This window comes from Heptranchias perlo, chromosome 2, assembly GCF_035084215.1.
Source record: "Heptranchias perlo isolate sHepPer1 chromosome 2, sHepPer1.hap1, whole genome shotgun sequence".
Classification (NCBI taxonomy): Eukaryota; Metazoa; Chordata; class Chondrichthyes; order Hexanchiformes; family Hexanchidae; genus Heptranchias; species Heptranchias perlo.
In genome coordinates this window covers 132,006,641-132,025,616 of record NC_090326.1, presented here as the reverse complement: position 1 = coordinate 132,025,616, position 18,976 = coordinate 132,006,641, and the positions used below count along the sequence as shown (strand labels likewise).

The 18,976-nt window shown below is 42.6% G+C and overlaps 1 protein-coding gene across 1 annotated transcript in view; it reads right to left on the bottom strand.

The window, feature by feature from the left end:
* LOC137334364 (myosin-IIIa-like) overlaps window positions 1-18,976 on the bottom strand; it is a 77,844-nt gene that overhangs the window by 13,211 nt on the left and 45,657 nt on the right. The window contains exons 3-4 of the mRNA XM_067999077.1: window positions 9,219-9,323; window positions 8,920-9,019 (exon numbers count right to left, since the gene is read on the bottom strand). Coding sequence (XP_067855178.1) covers window positions 8,920-9,019; window positions 9,219-9,323 — 205 coding nt within the window. The remainder of the gene's footprint in view (window positions 1-8,919; window positions 9,020-9,218; window positions 9,324-18,976) is intronic.

Here is an 18,976-nt window from a genome sequence, read left to right as displayed (position 1 = left end):
TTACATCTCTCAATTTTTAAAACCTTTGGCTTCAATGGAAATAAACGGGCTGCCGATTCACTATCACCTGTTTTACACTCTCGCACAAAATCAAAATTGCCCCCATACCACTTTTTAAAAAAGAATTGTGCATGTGCATATATAGCCTTTCATCACCTCAGGACACCCCAAAGAGCTTTACAGCCAACAAAGTACTTTTGATCAAAAGCAAAATACTGCAAATGCTGGAAATCTGGAATAAAAAACAGAAAATGTTGGAAAAGTTCAGCAAGTCAGGCAGCATCTGTGGAGAAAGAAACAGAGTTAACGTTTCAGGTCGAAGACCTTTCATCAGAAATGGAAGATGTTAAAGTTTTTAAGCATGTACAGTGCCAGGGAAGGGAAGGTCTGTGATTTAGGGTAGAGGGCAAGAGTGATTAAATAACAAAAGGGATGATGGTTTAAGGCAAGGAGGATGGTAATGGGACAAGTTAAGAAACAAAAGATCGGACTAGGGTAGCTGTAAGTGGCAACAGCAGAACTATAACCAGCAGCTGCAGTCCAATAAATTTTTGAAGCGTAGTCACTGTTGTAATGTAGGGAATTGCGGCAGTCAATTTGTGCACGGCCAGGTCCCAGAAACAGCAATGAGATAATGGGTGTAAAACGGATGCAAAAAGGACCAATTTAGGGGCAGAACATCCTCTGCCCCAAGGACGCCTGAAAAGCATTTGACTCGAAATTGGATCAGACCATTTTTCAGTTGTCTGGGTCGAATGCCTAAAGGAGGCATTAGGCCCCTTGCATGTGCTAATAAGGAGCCTTACCAGAAATTCAGGATGTGGAGATGGCCTAGCTAGAGGCCGTCACTGAAAAGTTAAGTGAATTTAAAAAAAAATTCTATAGAGCCAGGAGGAGCAGGAGCTTTCCTCCCCACACCATATTTCCGATTGGCCTCCCTACTGCTGTCCTCCCTCCCCCGGGACTTACCAGAGGGCCTCTGTCGGCAGGTGAGCTGCCTATTAAGGCCCTGAATATTTAGATAAGGCCTGGGGACCAGTTTTTTGCGATCTACGGGCGTTGGGATCGTTCCCTGTGACCATTTACCATAATAAAAATGGCCTAAAAGAATTTCTAGGCTAATCTGTTTTATTGATGTCTGTTGATGCATTAATACTACCTGGACACTGGGAGAAATTTCCTGCTCTTCTTCAAATAGTGCCATGGGATCTTTTATGCCCATCTGAGAGGGACTTGGTTTAAGGTGTCATCCGAAAGACATCACCTCCAACAGTTCAGTGTTGCCTCAGCACTGCACTGAAGCATCAGCCTGGATTATGTGCATAAGTACTGGCACTAGGGCTTAAATCCATGACCTTCTGCCTCAGAGGTGAGAGTGCTACCATTGAGCTACGGCTGGCATCCTTGGTGCCAAACTGATTTGAAGTAAATCAGTTTTGCAAGTGGCTAATCATTTGTATTACTAGGAATATGGTGGTTTGAGTCTGACAAGAACTTGACCTCACCCTGCCACACTGTACCTGAACAACTCTTGGATTGTAAGTGCCCCAGCTGTGCAAGTGGTCATATCCTGGCCAGCACTATAGAAGTCAGAGGTGGCGTCAGGGACAGATGACTAGAGTATTAGGCTGCATTTTATATTGCAGAGTCACTTTCTGAAGTGGTTCTCCAGTACTGAGTCCCAATTCCACTACTGTAGAACCTGTCCCATTTATATTTCTAGGTGGTAACTATGGCAGTTGGATTGACTTTTAAAAGTCAATCACACAAACACTGACTACTTTGTTCTGTGCTGCTGCCTTGCCCAGTGGCTGGGAAACATCAGTAAATTGTTTCACTGGTCTGTACAGAGGTAGAGCTGGGAATATTTCTGCTGCTCAGTAATAGACATTACATTACTTTTGGAAGCTTGTGTTCCAATCATCTATCTTGATGGTACACACTGCCTGAGGTAATGTTTATATTCCTAGTTCAATACTGACTTCAGAGATAGCAAACTGTAAATATAAGTGGGCTATTAATGTCTGCAGAACATTAATTCTGTCTATATGCAAATGGCAAGTGAGGCATTATTTTTTCTAAATTGACTGCTCAGGGCCAGGCAAGGACCAGCACATCATTAAGAAGTGGATGCCCGTGTCGTAATCACTTTCCATATTGATGCCATATCACTTTGTAATGTATTAAAACTGACCTGGTGACGTTTATATGATTAAAAAGATGGGTTCAGTGCTCTGCCATATTCTATGACTATTTCATTCCTGTATAGTTGGGAGTTCTGAGTGCTTTGTGATGTGGTTTTACAATGTCTATTGTTTGAACGTTACTGAAACAAATTTTCAATGGGAAGAAGAGTTCAAATAATTAGACTGTATTCTGATTTATCTCTGAAATATATGTGACTATTTAGTGGAAACAATCGTTGGGTATTTCTTCGGGACTTCTCCCGCTGAGCTGCCTCGACTCTGGCAGAGGGTCACAGAAATCCCGTTACCGTTTGTAAATGAGGTTTCTGCCAAAGTTACAGCGATGGAACAGGAGCAGTCCTGAGGAAATTTACCCCTGTGTGATTTATGTACTGACTATCATTAATTATATGTATAATTCTTCACTGAATTATTTTCATTCCATTTTCTTTTTAATCAGCTAGTGCCAGACATGTATAGAAACACATTATCAGAGTCTTCAACCCAAGCTTCTAAGGAATCTATACCCCAGCTGTAGGGTTTTTATTTTCCCAATCTCGAGCACGCCCTCTCCCAGGGACAGATCTCACTTACTCAGATTTAGAGTTTTTGGCAGAGCCAAGGGTTATGGACCGCTAAGTACATGCAGAAGTACTACTGGAATTTAATCAGCTGAAAACATGCAAAACTATTAGGACTGTGGCCTGCAGGGTTATCTGGAGCTGAGTGGGAAGAATCCAAGGTCCCAGTGACAAGATGTACCCCTCCAGATTCCAATAGTAAGCCAGGTTGGCTGGTTGATCATCATCTACAATGCTTTGGAGTCCTCCAGGAATCAGATTACCTAGTAATGCCACAGAAGGTTGATTTATTTCTGAATTTCAAATAGCAGCTGTGTCATTTTGGAGCCATCCTGCCCCGAAAGAGACTCTGCCTACCTCTGCCCCAAGGAGGATAGTCATTAGTTGGGTCAATAGTCAACTGATAATTGAAGATTTGAGCCCTTGCTAAGTGGATCGCAAGTACCAGCAGCTCCTTACAAGCAACATGGTGAGTAGCATAACTTACCATAAAATGTCTGAGTGTATTGCCACCATCCTCCTGACAATTGAATGGACACACATCATACCCCTGCCTCTCATAGTAGGCACCTAGCCCTCTCCATGTATTCACATATCCGGTCTCTGGGTAATGCCTCCATGCAGCTGTCATCCCAAGTCTGAGTTTCCTCATCAGTTATACAATTAAAATTTGCCTTCAGGACAGAGGAATGACCTACTCAGAGCAGTTTGCATTTTGCCAACCATCTTAATGTTTGAATCCAATGCTCCATCCCAGGCTTAAGTACTGCCAACTACTTAAACCAGGTCCTCATGTGAGTGACATTGGTCAAGAGGAATGTTTGCTGTGAGGCTGACTTGCCTTCCGAGGCAGTCAGTCACAGGTCTGTTTTTTTTAATGCATTCACGGGATGCAGGTGTCGCTGGCAAGGCCGGCATTTATTTGCCCATCCCTAATTGCCCTGGAGAAGGTGGTGGTGAGCCGCCGCCTTGAACCACTGCAGTCCGTGTGGTGAAGGTTCTCCCACAGTGCTGTTAGGTAGGGAGTTCCAGGATTTTGATGAAGGAACAACGATATATTTCCAGGTCAGGATGGTGTTTGACTTGGAGGGGAACGTGCAGGTGGTGTTGTTCCCATGCGCCTGCTGCCATTGTCCTTCTAGGTGGTAGAGGTCGCGGGTTTGGGAGGTACTGTCGAAGAAGCCTTGGCGAGTTGCTGCAGTGCATCCTGTAGATGTGCATACTGCAGCCACGGTGTACTGGTGGATAGGGTGCCAATCAAGTGGGCTGCTTTGTCCTGGATGACGTTGAGCTTCTTGAGTGTTGGAACTGCGCTCATCCAGGCAAGTGGAGAGTATTCCATCACACTCCTGACTTGTGCTTTGTAGATGGTGGAAAGGCTTTGGTGAATCACTTGCTGCAGAATACCCAGCCTCTGACCTGCTCTTGTAGCCACAGTAATTATGTGGCTGGTCCAGTTTAGTTTCTGGTCAATGGTGACCCCCAGGATGTTGATGGTGGGGGATTCGGTGAAGGTAATGCCGTTGAATGTCAAGGGGAGGTGGTTAGACTCTCCCTTGCTGGAGATGGTCATTGTCTGGCGCGAATGTTACTTGCCACTTATCAGCCCAAGCCTGGATGTTGTCCAGGTCTTGCTGCATGTGGGCATGGAGTGCTTCATTATTTGAGGGGTTGTGAATGGAACGGAACACTCTGCAATCATCAGCAAACATCCCTGCTTCTGACCTTTATGATGGAGGGAAGGTGATTGATGAAGCAGCTGAAGATGGTTGGGCCTAGGACACTGCCTGAGGAATTCCTGCAGCAATGTCCTGGGGCTGAGATGATTGGCCTCCAACAACCACTACCATCTTCCTTCGTGCTAGGCATGACCCCAGCCACCAGAGAGTTTTCCCCCTGATTCCCATTGACTTCAATTTTACTAGGGCTCCTTGATGTCACATTCTGTCAAATGCTGCCTTGATGTCAAGGGCAGTCACACTCACCTCACCTGGAATTCAGCTCTTTTGTCCATGTTTGGACCAAGGCTGTAATGAGGTCTGGAGCCAAGTGGTCCTGGCAGAACCCAAACTGTGCAGGTTATTGGTGAGTAAGTGCCGCTTGATAGCACTGTCGACGACACCTTCCATCACTTTGCTGATGATTGAGAGTAGACTGATGGGGCGGTAATTGGCTGGATTGGATTTGTCCTGCTTTTTGTGGACAGGACATACCTGGGCAATTTTCCAGTTTGTCGGGTAGATGCCAGTGTTATAGCTGTACTGGAACAGCTTGGCTAGAGGCACGACCAGTTCTGGAGCACAAGTCTTCAGCACTACAGCCGGGATATTGTCGGGGCCCATAGCCTTTGCTGTATCCAGTGCATTCAGCCATTTCTTGATATCACGTGGAGTGAATCGAATTGGCTGAAGACTGGCTTCTGTGATGGTGGGGATATCGGGAGGAGACCGAGATGGATCATCCACTCAGCACTTCTGGCTGAAGATGGTTGCAAACGCTTCAGCCTTGTCTTTTGCACTCCCTCCCTACAACTTCCACAAATCCAGCTTGCAGCTTGGTCCTGTATCTCTCATGGGCTAGAGAATGTCCTTCTGTTGCATGTTGAGGAGTTCTGAAACATGATGGAAAACTTTTTGGGTACATGTTGTATACATCACAAGTTTAACCTGCATTTGGACTTCATTGTCATTGAAGAAACATAAGGGAGGCCAAAATGGCCTTCATTCTTTTCAGTGTGATCAAAGAGGACTGTGTCCAGGTTGAAGTTGGGATCTACCAGGACCCAAGGTAACATATGAATCAATAAATGGAGTTGATGCCCCCTGTATCTTTCAATCAATGCCTTCATGATCCCTTCTGGGTTGTGAAAAGCTATAATCCCACAGTTGTGGAACACCCAGTATCAATTGTCAGTGGCTAGGCCACTGTTTGAGAGTGAGTAGAGTGCACCAGGGGTTGATTCCATGCTCCTGCTATTCCAGCAAGGAGGGGCCCTGCGTGCCTGCAATTTCCTGCGATGTGCTCCCCGCAAGTGATGCCCTCTGGGAGTGCAGAAGCTGCCCTCAGATTCGTAGGACAGTCTGCCAGCAGCGCAATATTATCGACCAAAGGGAAAACTGGAATATTTTCAGAAATGCCTAGTGCAGACACTCCAAGTCCATCCCTTACCGTGCTATCCAACATAATCAGTGAGGACATAGAACAGAATAGGTGACTAAAGACAACCTTGCCTCACTCCTAGAGAGAGACAGATTCGGTGAGTTTCTCATCATTTCTTTGAAGCTGGAGTGCACATCCTGGGTAAAATCTAAGATTTGACTTTGACTTACTGTTTGATTGTGAAAGCTACCTGAGGCAGTAGGTTGTAGTCCTTATGAAAATTGATGAAAAGTGATGTATATGGGTTAGTTGTGAACATTATGATACTCTACAATCTCATGTAAAACCACTGCCTGTCCTAAACTTGCCTCATGAGGGTGATATCCAGCCAATTCCTTTCTGATTATGCTGCAGATCTCCAAACTGTCTGATATGTGTACTCTGATGATATGAACCATCTTAAGAGCCACTGATATCTGTGAGATTCCTCAGTAGTTTTCGAGTTCGCTACGGCCCCTCTTGTTGTCAGAAAACATAACTATGATGTGGATTACCAAGGGTAGGAGTGCCTCAAACACAATCCTATGGACAGAACAGGACACATTCCCCGTGTAAAGCTCCTGTAATCTCATTACTGACACATTCGAGAGAATCACGGGCATTCCCCTCACTGCAACACCACCATCACTGAACCGACCAATTGGAAAGCGCTTTCAGTTTCGACCACGATAATGACAGAACCAATTTATTGTTTTTCACTACTTTGGGAGGATGTCCGGGGGAAGGTTGCCTCTCTTCCGTATTTGTAATGAAGACATAAACTCGGTCTTTAACACTACAGTTATGGTTTCACTGCAAATAGCAAACGGGAAATTTTCCAACCTTGCCTTTTACGATGTTGGCTGTGAGTCTGCGTCACTTTTTTAAAAAAAAAATTCTAAGCTATTAGAAGCCTAAAGAAATGATTACATTTATTATTCTGGGAAAAAAATAAATCATGCGGATATCCATTTTGCGATATTTATCCACCAGATGAATCTGCGTATTAAAGGTTGGATAAATGTGGGATCCAATCATTTCCTGATATGTATCCCCTACTTATAGTTAACAGACAAATTGTTGCCTTTTTTAAAATGAGCAAAACATTTTAACTATGATGCTTCATTACATTTACATTTAAAAAAGATATTAAGAGGTATATTAATTTACTTTCCCAGTATATAATATAGTAGCTTTTAAACTTGTCATTAATTAGTGCTAGGAAGAAGTCACTGATCGATGTTATGCTCATTATAAAAGTCATTAGGGACACATCAGGAAAAAGGCTTTGGTTGTTGAAGGGGAAAATGACTGTGTAGGGGAGGGGAGGAAGTGTTTTCAATCTAAAGTGTTCAATGTAGGTACGAAGAATGAATCATTAAAGATCAGTAAGAAGAAATTGTTATCTTTCCAGCAGTAGCCTGCCGGAGACCTATTATTATGTTGACTCTGAAATCCAAAAAAGAAACTACCAATCAGCTGAGTTAAACGACAGGTCAGTAAGCAAGTTTCTCAATAACAATAGCATAAAATTCGCATCCTTCTAGGGCCTAGTGGCAGTAACAGGATCAAAATGTCCTTCTGTTGAATGTGTTGACTCTGGCTGGGATGCAGTTCCACAAGCACTGGCAGCTCTCCTGTACTGCACTGAAATAGCCATCCTTTAGCCCAGAGAACACATGTCAGCAGGCTCTACAACAATAGTCAGTACCATGGGCAGGCTATAAGCTCACCTCACCCTACGACAGGGGTCACCGGGTAGTATAAAAGAGTGGGTTACTCCATTTGACTAGGTTGGAATGTAGAACCCTAACTGCCATCCCAGCTAAGATCAGCTAACTCGAAATAGACCAGGAATTGAATTTGGGTGTCTGTAGTTTAGGAGCACAGTACATTTACTCACTAATCCATCAGGGGAGCTGGGGAGGAACCTTTAATGTTGCCACCCCTAACCCCTTCACCCATCCTTCCAACCGCACATAGAACTTATAGTTTAGCCCTGAAGGACGGGCAGGGCCTGAGGCAGGGGGAAAACCATCCTAACCTTGGCAGCATGAGGCCCAGTAAATTTTAACTCCCAGCCCTATTCTGTGTACCCCCCAGTCAGTTTCCTGTCCAAAACCAGCTGGAAGCAGCAGCTGGCCGGCGGGCAGGAACGCAAGGAATGGTCCCCGGCACTCGGATAAGTTGCAGGGAGTGGGGTTTCTGGAGGGCCTCGTGATCGGGGGAGGGGTGGTGGTGGTGGTGGTGGGAGCATTCCTGCTCCTCCTGGCCTCTCAAACGAAAGTCAAAAAAGAAGTCTTTGTTTTTTTGAGCCTGTTCTGGCCCTGACTCTGCTTCCCACTAGGTTGGCCTGGTGGGAAAGCCACAACAGCTTCCCTATTCAGTTAAAATAGTCGGGGCCCCAATCAAGGTCTGCATATTTTAAAGAAGGTGCCTGCAGGTGTCTTTCTCACCTGCTCAGAAGAACATATTAAAATGGTAGATTGCAGGATGAGTGCTAATTGTGGTTTCTGCCACTCGGCCAGGGTTCAAATCACCCCTTTCTATACTAAAGTCCACTCCTCCTTCCCCATGTAATGCTGCCCGTTAAATTTTGAAGGATGTTTGTATTTAAGGATCTGATTTCCTGGCTTCATGTTTGCTTTGACCATGTGCACGATTGTTTTTATAATTATATGAATGCAGTATTAGTTATGATTTCCGTAACTATAACAACCACCATTTTAGATTTTGGAGAGAAAGCTTGTCTGGCTGTGACAAGCTTGCCGCATATTGATGAGTTGCCAAACTTGCTAGATTCCTGTACTCCTTGTAACCCTTCCCCTCATTCCTCCACACGGACAGCTGCAAACACACTGGGTGAAGATGAATTCTGACAAATGATTTTGTTTCTCGGACAGAATCCTTACAGCTTCTGGCTGTATGCTGCTACTCAGTCTGCCTGATGTACTTTTGCAAAACTGCTGAGAAGAATGACTGCCTCCTTCAGCTGCATGCAAATTGCTACATACCAAAATCCACAAGTTTGATGCCTCCCTCTGTTGTTAATAGGATATTATTGCCCTTGATGTCACGATGAATCGTCTTGTTGTTGTGTAAATGTTTCAGACCCTAAAGAAAAATCGAAGGTGACAGTTATATTCTTGCTGCAAATAAAACCTGGCTGCCTAATAAACATAATGAAGTGAGCCACTTTTAATGTTAGCAGGTCACCTCCGTGGTATTCACGCAAGTGGGGCTGATAATCTGTGCAATGCTTCATTTTGAGCTAAAGGAATGTTACTTGTTAAAGCGCAGATATAAATCTTACCATGAGAGCCTCGTGCAGGATGTAGGCAATGATCAGTTCACTCATTCTCTCGCCTCGTTTCAATAACCCTTTGGCAAGATCGGTCACAGAACCTCCATTGCACAACTGAAATAACAGAAAGTAATTGGTAACAACAGCAATACCATCACCTTGCATTTATATGGCGCCTTGAATGGAGAAGAACATTCCAAGGTCCTTCACAGAGGTCTAATGAATACTGGATACTGAGCCAAAGAAAGAACTGTTAGGAAGACCAGTCAAAAGCTTGGTCAAAGAGATGGGTATTAAGGAGAGTCTCTCAGGAGGAGAGACGAGTGGAGCAGTGAAGGAGTTTAGGATGGGGCTTGGTCGGCTGAACACAGTTGCCAGTGGTGGGGTGAAGGGAGGAGGGAAGCATAAGTGGTCAGTATCAGAGGTACAGAAAGTCTTTTTTGGGAGGGGGATGGTGTACTGGAGGAGGTTAGGGAGCGGCAAGGCCATGGAGGGATTTAAAAACCGGAAGAGAATTTGAAATATTGATTATTCTTTTACCTACTGGGTACTTTTTTTTTAGTTTAGTCAAATGAATCCCAGGTTAGATGAAGTAGGGTGGGAGAAGGTTCATGTGGAGCATAAACACCGGCACAGATCAGTTGGGCTGAATGGCCTGTTTCTACACTATAATTTCTATAATATATTTGGAAGTTAACTTCCTTTTGTGAAGGTGAAACAAGGTGCATATAGAGATCCAAGCCACTTATGTAATTGCGCGCGCGCGCGCACACACACACACACACACACACACACACACGTAGAGACAGGATAACGACATGAAGCATTCACAAATACCTAGAGACAGTTATAAGGATAATATTAAAAAACAGAAAATGTTAGAAATACAAAGTTGGCTGTCAGTACCTGGAAGAGAAGTATAGTTTAATGCTTTGGATGGACCTGTCAGAGTCGGACTGGAGAAGCCCCTTTATAGGACTGACCAAATTAAAAACAAATGGGGAGAACAGCAGTTAGAAGTCAAGAGTTCAACAATGCTAATTACTTTCACCAAAAAGCAGCTAATAGGTTCAATAGTCTTTTAATAGATTTCAAGATGTTGAAAAGCAGTGCAAAACATTGTACATTATCCAAAGGTCATCTCTGTTGGGCAAGTGAAGACTGTCCAGAAAGTTATGTACAACTAGTTAGCATTGCACATAGGCGGGAATGCGATTATAACTTGGTGGGTGGAGGCAGGCTCAGCATATATCACGAGCAGTAGGAACTGGTTCAGAATTTTCTGCGGTGTTTTTGCAGGGAGCCGATATATTCCAGTTACCTGCCTTAAATTAAAATAAGCACTCTTCCTAGAATTTACAAGAGGTTCAGCTATTATTCGATAGATGTGGTTTACTGATGAAGAATCGACACCTGAAACATTCACCTGTGTTTTCTCTTTTCAGCTGCTGATGGTGATGCTGTGTTTTTATTTCAGTTTTCAGCATTTGCAGTTATTTTATTCTGTATTAATATGGATTAGATGATAGCGTTGTGTCCCGCACACCATTTTAACTGCAGGCCAGCATGGTCTTCAGCCCATCAGCAATAGCTGGGCCTCCTATAGGCTTGCTAAGTGTTTTAATTTTTTTAAAAGGTTCCATGTGGGCCAGAAGGTAAATGAATAATGAATACTATTTCCTCTGGTTAGGGCGTTAGTGATAGTGACAAAGGGTCATCAATTTATAACTAAAAGTGAGGATAGAAGTTTAGGAGAGATTTCTTTATGCAGAGGGTTGTAGGAGCATGGAATGCTTTACTACAGGGAGTGTTGAGACAGAGACAACTGCAGCTTTAAAGGGAGAACTGGATAAAGATTTGAAGCAGAAGATGATACAGGGGCTAAGGGAGAGCAGGACAGGGAGATTCTCTGGTCCCTGTGGAACCATATCACAGCACTAATCAGCACCTTCGGAAGAGGAGCAGAGAACTCTTAATTGGATTCCCACTAGCAGTAAGTGGACCATAAAGAGAATGATGGTACATTATCTGTGTTCATTCACTCAAGTAATATAGACATATAAATCGTGAGTGGCATATGAATGATGATTCTCATAAGTAGAGGTGAGAGGATTAAATCTCAAGGTTGCCTCAGTGTAGTAATGAGGGTATTGCGGACTGCATCCAGAGGTGTCAGACCAGTATAGCCACCAATGCAGTTTTGAAATGGATAGTCTAATTTTTGGGAGTTAACTGATGGGGTTGCAATGGCAGCATTTCAATTGGCCTTAGTGACCTTGGGCTATGGAGGGAAAAAATCACCCATGTATCACACTCTTGAACATGTCCAGTGGACCCCCCCAACCAACTGCTGCGAAATGAATATGTCTAGATGTGGGGAGAAGGCTTCAATGTGTTTAATAGTGAGTGACTGGGAAGCACCACAATCTAGGTTCACAAACGAAGAATGGGCATTTGGGTGAGGTACCAGAGAGTGACTGCTGCCCATGGAACTGTACCCTCAGTCAGCATCTTCAGAAAAATGGGAAGAAAATAGATTCCGGTTCTTTAAAATGTTTACTAAACTGGATTGTGGTAACTTAAATAAAGCAAAAGCCCTAAAATAAAACTAAATAATATATCACCTATGGCATAATGACCCTACATTGTACTAGTGCTGATACTTATGAGAATCATCATTCATATGCCACTCACGATTTATATGTCTATATTACTTGAGTGAATGAACACAGATAATGTACCATCATTCTCTTTATGGTCCACTTACTGCTAGTGGGAATCCAATTAAGAGTTCTCTGCTCCTCTTCCGAAGGTGCTGATTAGTGCTGTGATATGGTTCCACAGGGACCAGTGTACAGTAGGGATCTGTACAGACTTATAGAAACCTGACACTTGTACAGATTCCATATTACACTGACTGCCCTCAGGTACCTCACCCAAGTGATCGGTCTGTGATCATCAAGTGTGAGCCTAGAGAATGAGTGTCAGCAAACTATTCAATCCATTGAGCCTCACAGCCAATCCAATGACCCGAACGGACATTCATATACACGCCCTTTCCCGGTAGAGATCAGGGTGTGAAATTTAATTTGGCGGCCGGTGGTTATACACCCCACCCAATTTCCTTTCCATTGTCAGAAAAATTGAAGCCCAAGGAATAAAAGGGGCAGTGGCAGCATGAATATGAAACTGGCTAAGTGACAGGAAACAGAGTAGTGGTGAACGGTTGTTTGTCAGAAGGTATACAGTAGTGTTCCCCAGGGGTCAGAACTAGGACCACTTTTTTTTTTGATATATAGTAATGACTTGGACTTGGGTGTACTGGGCACAATTTCCAAATTTGCAGCTGACACAAAACTTGGAAAGATAGTAAACAGTGAGGAGGACAGTAATTGACTTCAAGAGGAGATAGACAGGCTGGTGGAATGGGTGGACACATGGCAGATGAAATTTAATGCAGAGAATTGCGAAGTGATATATTTTGGCAGGAAGAATGAAGAGAGGCAATATAAATTAAATGGTACAATTCTAAAAGGGGCACAGGAACAGAGAGATCTGGGGGTATATGTGCACAAATCTTTGAAAGTGGCAGGACAGATTGAGAAAGCAGTTAAAACAGCATACAGGATCCTGGGCTTTATACACAGAGGCCTGGAGTACAAAAGCAAGGAAGTTATATTGAACATTTATAAAACACTGGTTCAGCCACAATTGGAGTATTGTGTCCAATTCTGGGCACCGCACTTTAGGAAGGATGTGGAGGCCTTGGAGGGGGTGCAGAAAATATTTACTAGAATGGTTTGAGGGATGAGGGACTTCAGTTATGTGGATAGACTGGAGAAGCTGGGAGTGTTCTCCTTAGAGGAGATTTGATGGAAGTGTTCAAAATCATGAAGTGTTTAGATAAAGTAAATAAAGAGAAACTGTTCCCATCGGTGGAAAGGTTGAGAACCAAAGGACACAGATTTAAGGTGATTGGCAAAAGAACCAAAGGCGACGTGAGGAAAAACTTTTTTTAAGCAGCGAGTAGTTATGATCTGGAATGCGCTGCCTGAAAGGGTGGTGGAAGCAGATTCAATTGTGGCTTTCAAAAAGGAATTGGATAAATACTTGAAGGGAAAACATTTGCAGGGCTACGGGGAAAGAACGGGGGAATGGGACTAATTGGATTGCTCATAGAAAGAGCCGGCATGGGCTCGATGGGCCGAATGGCCTCCTGTGCTGTAACCATTCTATGATTGACTTCAATATCCGATTTGTGCCACCACCGAAGTTGAATTTCACCCCCCAGGAAAGCAAACTGGTTGAATTTCTGATTTTCCTTCTTAGCCCAGAGGTGCTGAGGTTAATTATAGCACCAACCCAGCTTAACTCACTGAACATTGATCAAATCATGGTCTGTATGACTTATTTGTATATTTGGCAAGGAGAATTCAATTTGGTTTTAAAACATGCTGGAATGTACTCATGGATAACATGTTTTTGAATGTTCTTTATGAATCAGACTTTTAGGTGAATTATTTTCTTATACCGAGTACTTTATCTCCCGATGTGATCTGAAAATGTTGTTATTGAATCTTATGTCCAGATATGTCAATATTGAATCTTATGTCTGGATATGTCAATTGTTTTCCTGTAATTTTTCTCATCTGACATCGTACTTCATTGTGATGTTGTACCACCAATGTTGTACCTGCACCCCCATTATTTTTCATTACTAATTGAGGATTACCTACAAAGTTGCAGCAATTTGAAAAGCTATACCATCTTTTAAATGTAAGTTCACTTACTGCACAGTTACAGTGAAGCTGTATTGGAGCCATGTCAAGAAAAACAACAGTTTGCTGCTTGAGAACTGGAACTATTGCTATAAAAGGTACAACAAAGGAAGGTTGCCCTGTTTGGCACTTCAGGGAACCCAGCCTACTGTGGAGGAGTGCAGAGTGGCTCGGAGTAGGTAGTAGCCAGCATGAATGCCAACAAAACCATGCAGCGCATATGGAAGCTGATACACAAGTTTTCAAGCAAAACGTCTGACACGGTAAGGAGATTAATTTGCCTATACCAAGTAGATGGGCACCATATGCGCATCATAATGTTTCCTCTCAACTTGTTACACGCAGGGAAGACATTTGCTTTGCGTGGGTCCCATGCAAAGGTTGAGTTTGAGGCCCCTACATTTCATTAGACATTGACACTAAATACCACCAATTTTAATTTGGTGTCCTATCAATTGTCTGAGCTTTGTCAGCTGTTTTTTTGCCAACTTTTTAAAAATAAAAATAAAAATAAAGACAAATGGATGAGTTGAAAGAAAAGAATAAATAGCGGTTAAAAAAGAAACTATTGACAGCTCAGTTAGGATCGGTCTCTGCAACAGGTTCAAATTAATTTGTAATTCTATGTGTTACACGCGTTGTTATCTTTGGTATTTATATTCAACTGTTAAACTTTGGGGACTTCTATTCCACGCTCTTGTTCAGCACCTGGGAAGTGTGACTACTGTTTCCCAGTATTGGACATTTGGAGATTTTATGTGGAAATATTAGTTAACAGGTCAGAGGAGACAGTGAGTACATCAGTGCAACCAATTACATATGGCAAGAAATAAGAATTTTTAAAAAATAATTAAATGTAACTGGAAGAGATATTTCCTTTTGAGAATTGCCTTTAGGAGGGGAATGGCATCAGAGAATGGAAAAGCAAGCTGGGCAACAGAACGAAGTATAAGAATATTAAGATCAGAACATGCATTGTCCACGATTGAGAGTCAGGCTGGAATACAAAGGATGTGAGAGGGAAAGTCAAGTAATTTACTGAGTTAGGGAAATAATTAGGCACAAACCTACTTTATTATCAGACGAGATGGGTGCCAATGACTGATTGATTTACATTTTATTTGTTCTAAATAGAATGTTATCTTTGTTTTGAGATGTGAAAAATTATTATTGCATTGCAAAAATGAGTTCATCTTTGAAATCAAATGGAGTTAGGGAAAAGGAGACAGTTTGCACGATTTAGGAACATAGGAACAGGAGTAGGCCATTCAGCCCCTCGTGCCTGCTCCGCCATTTGATAAGATCATGGCTGATCTGTGATCTAACTCCATATACCCTCCTTTGGCCCATATCCCTTAATACCTTTGGTTGCCAAAAAGCTATCTATCTCAGATTTAAATTTAGCAATTGAGCTAGTATCAATTGCCATTTGCGGAAGAGAGTTCCAAACTTCTACCACCCTTTGTGTGTGTAGAAATGTTTTCTAATTTCAAACCCATCTCAAATTGTAAACCCCTTGAAGTATATTGCTGAATGAAAATAAAATAATTCATATTTTGATATGTATTTTAAAAATGTTAATGAAAGTATTGAGCTTTGTGCATATTTTATTTTGTATTTTTAAAAAAGAAAAAAAAGACTTGCATTTATATAGTGCCTTTCACAACTTCAGGAAGTCCCAAAGAGCTTTACAGCCAATGAAGTATTTTTGAAGTGTAGTCACTGTTGTAATGTAAGAAATGCAGCAGCCACTTTGCACACAGCAAGGTCCCACTAACAGCAATGTGATAATGACCAGATAATCTGTTTTTAGTGATGTAATTTGAGGGATAAATATTGGCCAGGACACTGGGGACACCTAAGGACATTGGATCCACTCAGGGCCCCGTCCTGAGTGGATCCAATTGCGCGGTACTAACGTCGCCCCTGGTTACAAATTAACTACAGTTGTATGCAAAACACATACATTGATTAAAGTGTGCACTTGCTACCTACAAATTACAAGTGGAAATCTTGTCACACTTAATCTTTAACGGTGTGCCCTGTAAATATTGTTTCTAGCTGAATGATGCACGTTTACTTGCGCACACGCATATGGGATGGAGACTTGTGTGGGATTAATTGTTTTTGAGACTTCCAACATCTCAGCAATACATCTGTGCCTGCAGGACAAGCCAGCATGTAAGAGAGGGAGCAGAAGCATACAGGAGGAGGGTTCAGTGTGCAAGTTATGTCGGACAAACTTAATGGAGTTGTTTGAGGAAATAATGGAACATAGTGACAAAGGAAATGCAGTGACTGTTGCAGGTCACTCAACCCATTTATTCCCCCTCTGTGATTTGAGTATCTGTTGTTTCTCTTTTTTTACAATCTTACTCAAATGTGCAATTATCTTTGTTTTCAGTTTAATGAAGGGTATCCAGCTGAAACATTAACCCGTCTTTTCTCTTTACAGATGCTGACTGACCTATTTCTAGCTGTCAGTTTCTTTAAGTGAGTTGTTTTATATATGATGACTCCTCTGCCACACAGCATTGTATATAAATGGTAAATCCCTGTACAATTCTTTCTGTTGGATTTTCAGTTCAATTCTTTCTGCAGATTGATTTTTTTTTTAATGACCAATATAAGCACTAATGATTTAGATGATCTGCATCACTAGATTAGGTTGTAGTTTGCAATCACTCCATGATATCTGTTCTGCATTTAATTTCATTGCAACGAGTAACATTTGGTGAGAAATAAAATTTTCAATCAAACCTATTGCATAGAATGCAAAATCCATTCACGTTTTTAAAAAGTCCCAATTATTTCAAACGCTTTACAGTCTTCCCTAATGCAAACGTCTACTAGCAAATTCAACACACAGGCCAGAAAAAAATATTATTTGGCAACCTCTAGCCAATGTCTGCTTTCAGGAAAATGAAAGTCCAATTCTATTGGTGGTATCAGTGGGCAAGTGCTTAATACATATGTAAGACATTCTTCTGCTTTATTAATTTACAACAAAATGCATTTATATAGCGCCTTTAATGTAGAAAAAATGTAGCACGGTGCTTCACTATAAAACAACTCACTTAAAGAAACTGACAGCTGGAAATAGGTCAGCCGGCACTGTAAAGAGAAAAGATGGGTTAATGTTTCAAACATAATCAGATAAAAATCAATATCAAGCCAAAGAAGTCTCTAAAAGCTTGGCCAAAGAGCTGAGTTTTAAAGAAGGTCTTAAAGGAGAAGAGGGATGTGGAGAGGCAGAGATGTTTAGGGAGGGAATTCCTTTGACATGGTTTAATGCTTTCATTTAAACAGTGGAAGCATTCAGCTGCTAATATAACTGACTGACAGCAATTTCTAAGTTGATGTTCTGTTAATTCAGAACTGGTAACATTGGAGAAAGTATTTGTCTGCAACAGACATTTTGAGGAAAAGCACCATGGCCTGGATATTGATGTTGGTTTGCTATTTGGGTGTTAACTGTGGGTTACTAACAGTTTTTGGAAGAATTAAAGCTTGCTGATTAATCCTGATGTGGCTGCTTTTGGCAGGATATAATGTATACACAGCAAGATAACCAATGGTGTGTGCTTAAGCTAACGAATTGATGACATCTTTGGGACCTGACTGCAATTTTAACTGGTGGCTTGAGCGGGAATGTTGGTGTAACAGGCGAAGATAGCGGGAAGAGAAACCAGGACCAGAAGAGGCTCAAACAGGACATTATTTTGAATTTTCCTTGTGGGATGAGCAGAAGTAGTAGTGCTCTTCCAGGCCCAACAAGGAAAGCTTAGGCCTTCCCTGCCCCGGACTCCCCCCTTCCCAAATGTGAAACTTCCACTTGCAGCCCCAGAAGCCGATCCCACCACCTACCTTGTATCGGCAAGCGGCTTCCAGACTGGGCAATTTTTCTTTGCCGCTTTCCATAGATTTCCGAGCGGGAAGTCGGGAGTTAAAACGGCCCTGACCTTATTTCTAGAGCAGCAGATGAGTTTCCAATTCACCTCGCTACCCACCTGCTTGGAGTTAAAATTGGGGCCTACATATCAACTTGCAGGTCAAGGCAATAGAAGGGAGCAAACAAGAATTGGAGGAGGTCTCAAGCATCACAAGCCCATTTGAACAGGTCACCCTGAATGCATGGGAATTGAGGGACAAGGGAGGGTGAATCTGGAGACCTCCCCTAAACTCAGGTCTAGTAACATCATGCTGTTATGTTTTGTCCTCCCACTCACTCGCGCATACACACTCTCAATAATATCGCACATAGTAGATTGCAATAGAAAGACTACTTGACGACACTTCTTTGGTGCAACAGTTTGACATATGTTCCTCTTCAGTTTTGATAAGTCTGGAAGAAGAGATTTACCCCACAGCCAATGTCCCTGAGCAAGCCAAGACCTCAAAGCCTCCTACATTACTCTCACTGCCTTTGCAAGCACCAGCACCGCTACGTATATACAGGAAGATGTAGATAGTGAGATTGTGGAGGTAACATTGGGTGAGCCACAGTGCATGTGTGAGGAGCAGCAAGTAATGGTGGTGGTTGAAGAGTAGGCCTCTGTTACCCAGAGGATCCGCATAGTTCCTGCCTCTGCTGCATCATCTTTAGGTTTCGCCTTCACAGGGCCTGCTTAAAAAAGGAGATTGCTGTCCGAACAGGACTGTCTACCTGAGTCGCTTGTGTCCGTGCAAAATAGCCTGCCAAGTTTTGTGAGGAGTATGGGGAGAACACCAGCTGAATCTGCACAATCATAGATGAGCAATTGTTTGCGCTGCAGTCTGCCACGGAGCATTGGACAATTCCTCTGGTATCTGTAGCCAAAGTCTCATTGGCGTAGATTCAAAGTACTGCGAGAGTATCTCTCATGAATGCACAGACTGCTGCTATAGAGGCTTTGGGCTCAAATCTAAAAGAGGTTCCCTGATCTGGCTTCAACGTTTTGCATAATTGGATTGAGAAAACCTCAAGGCAGAATTCACAGACCTCATGGC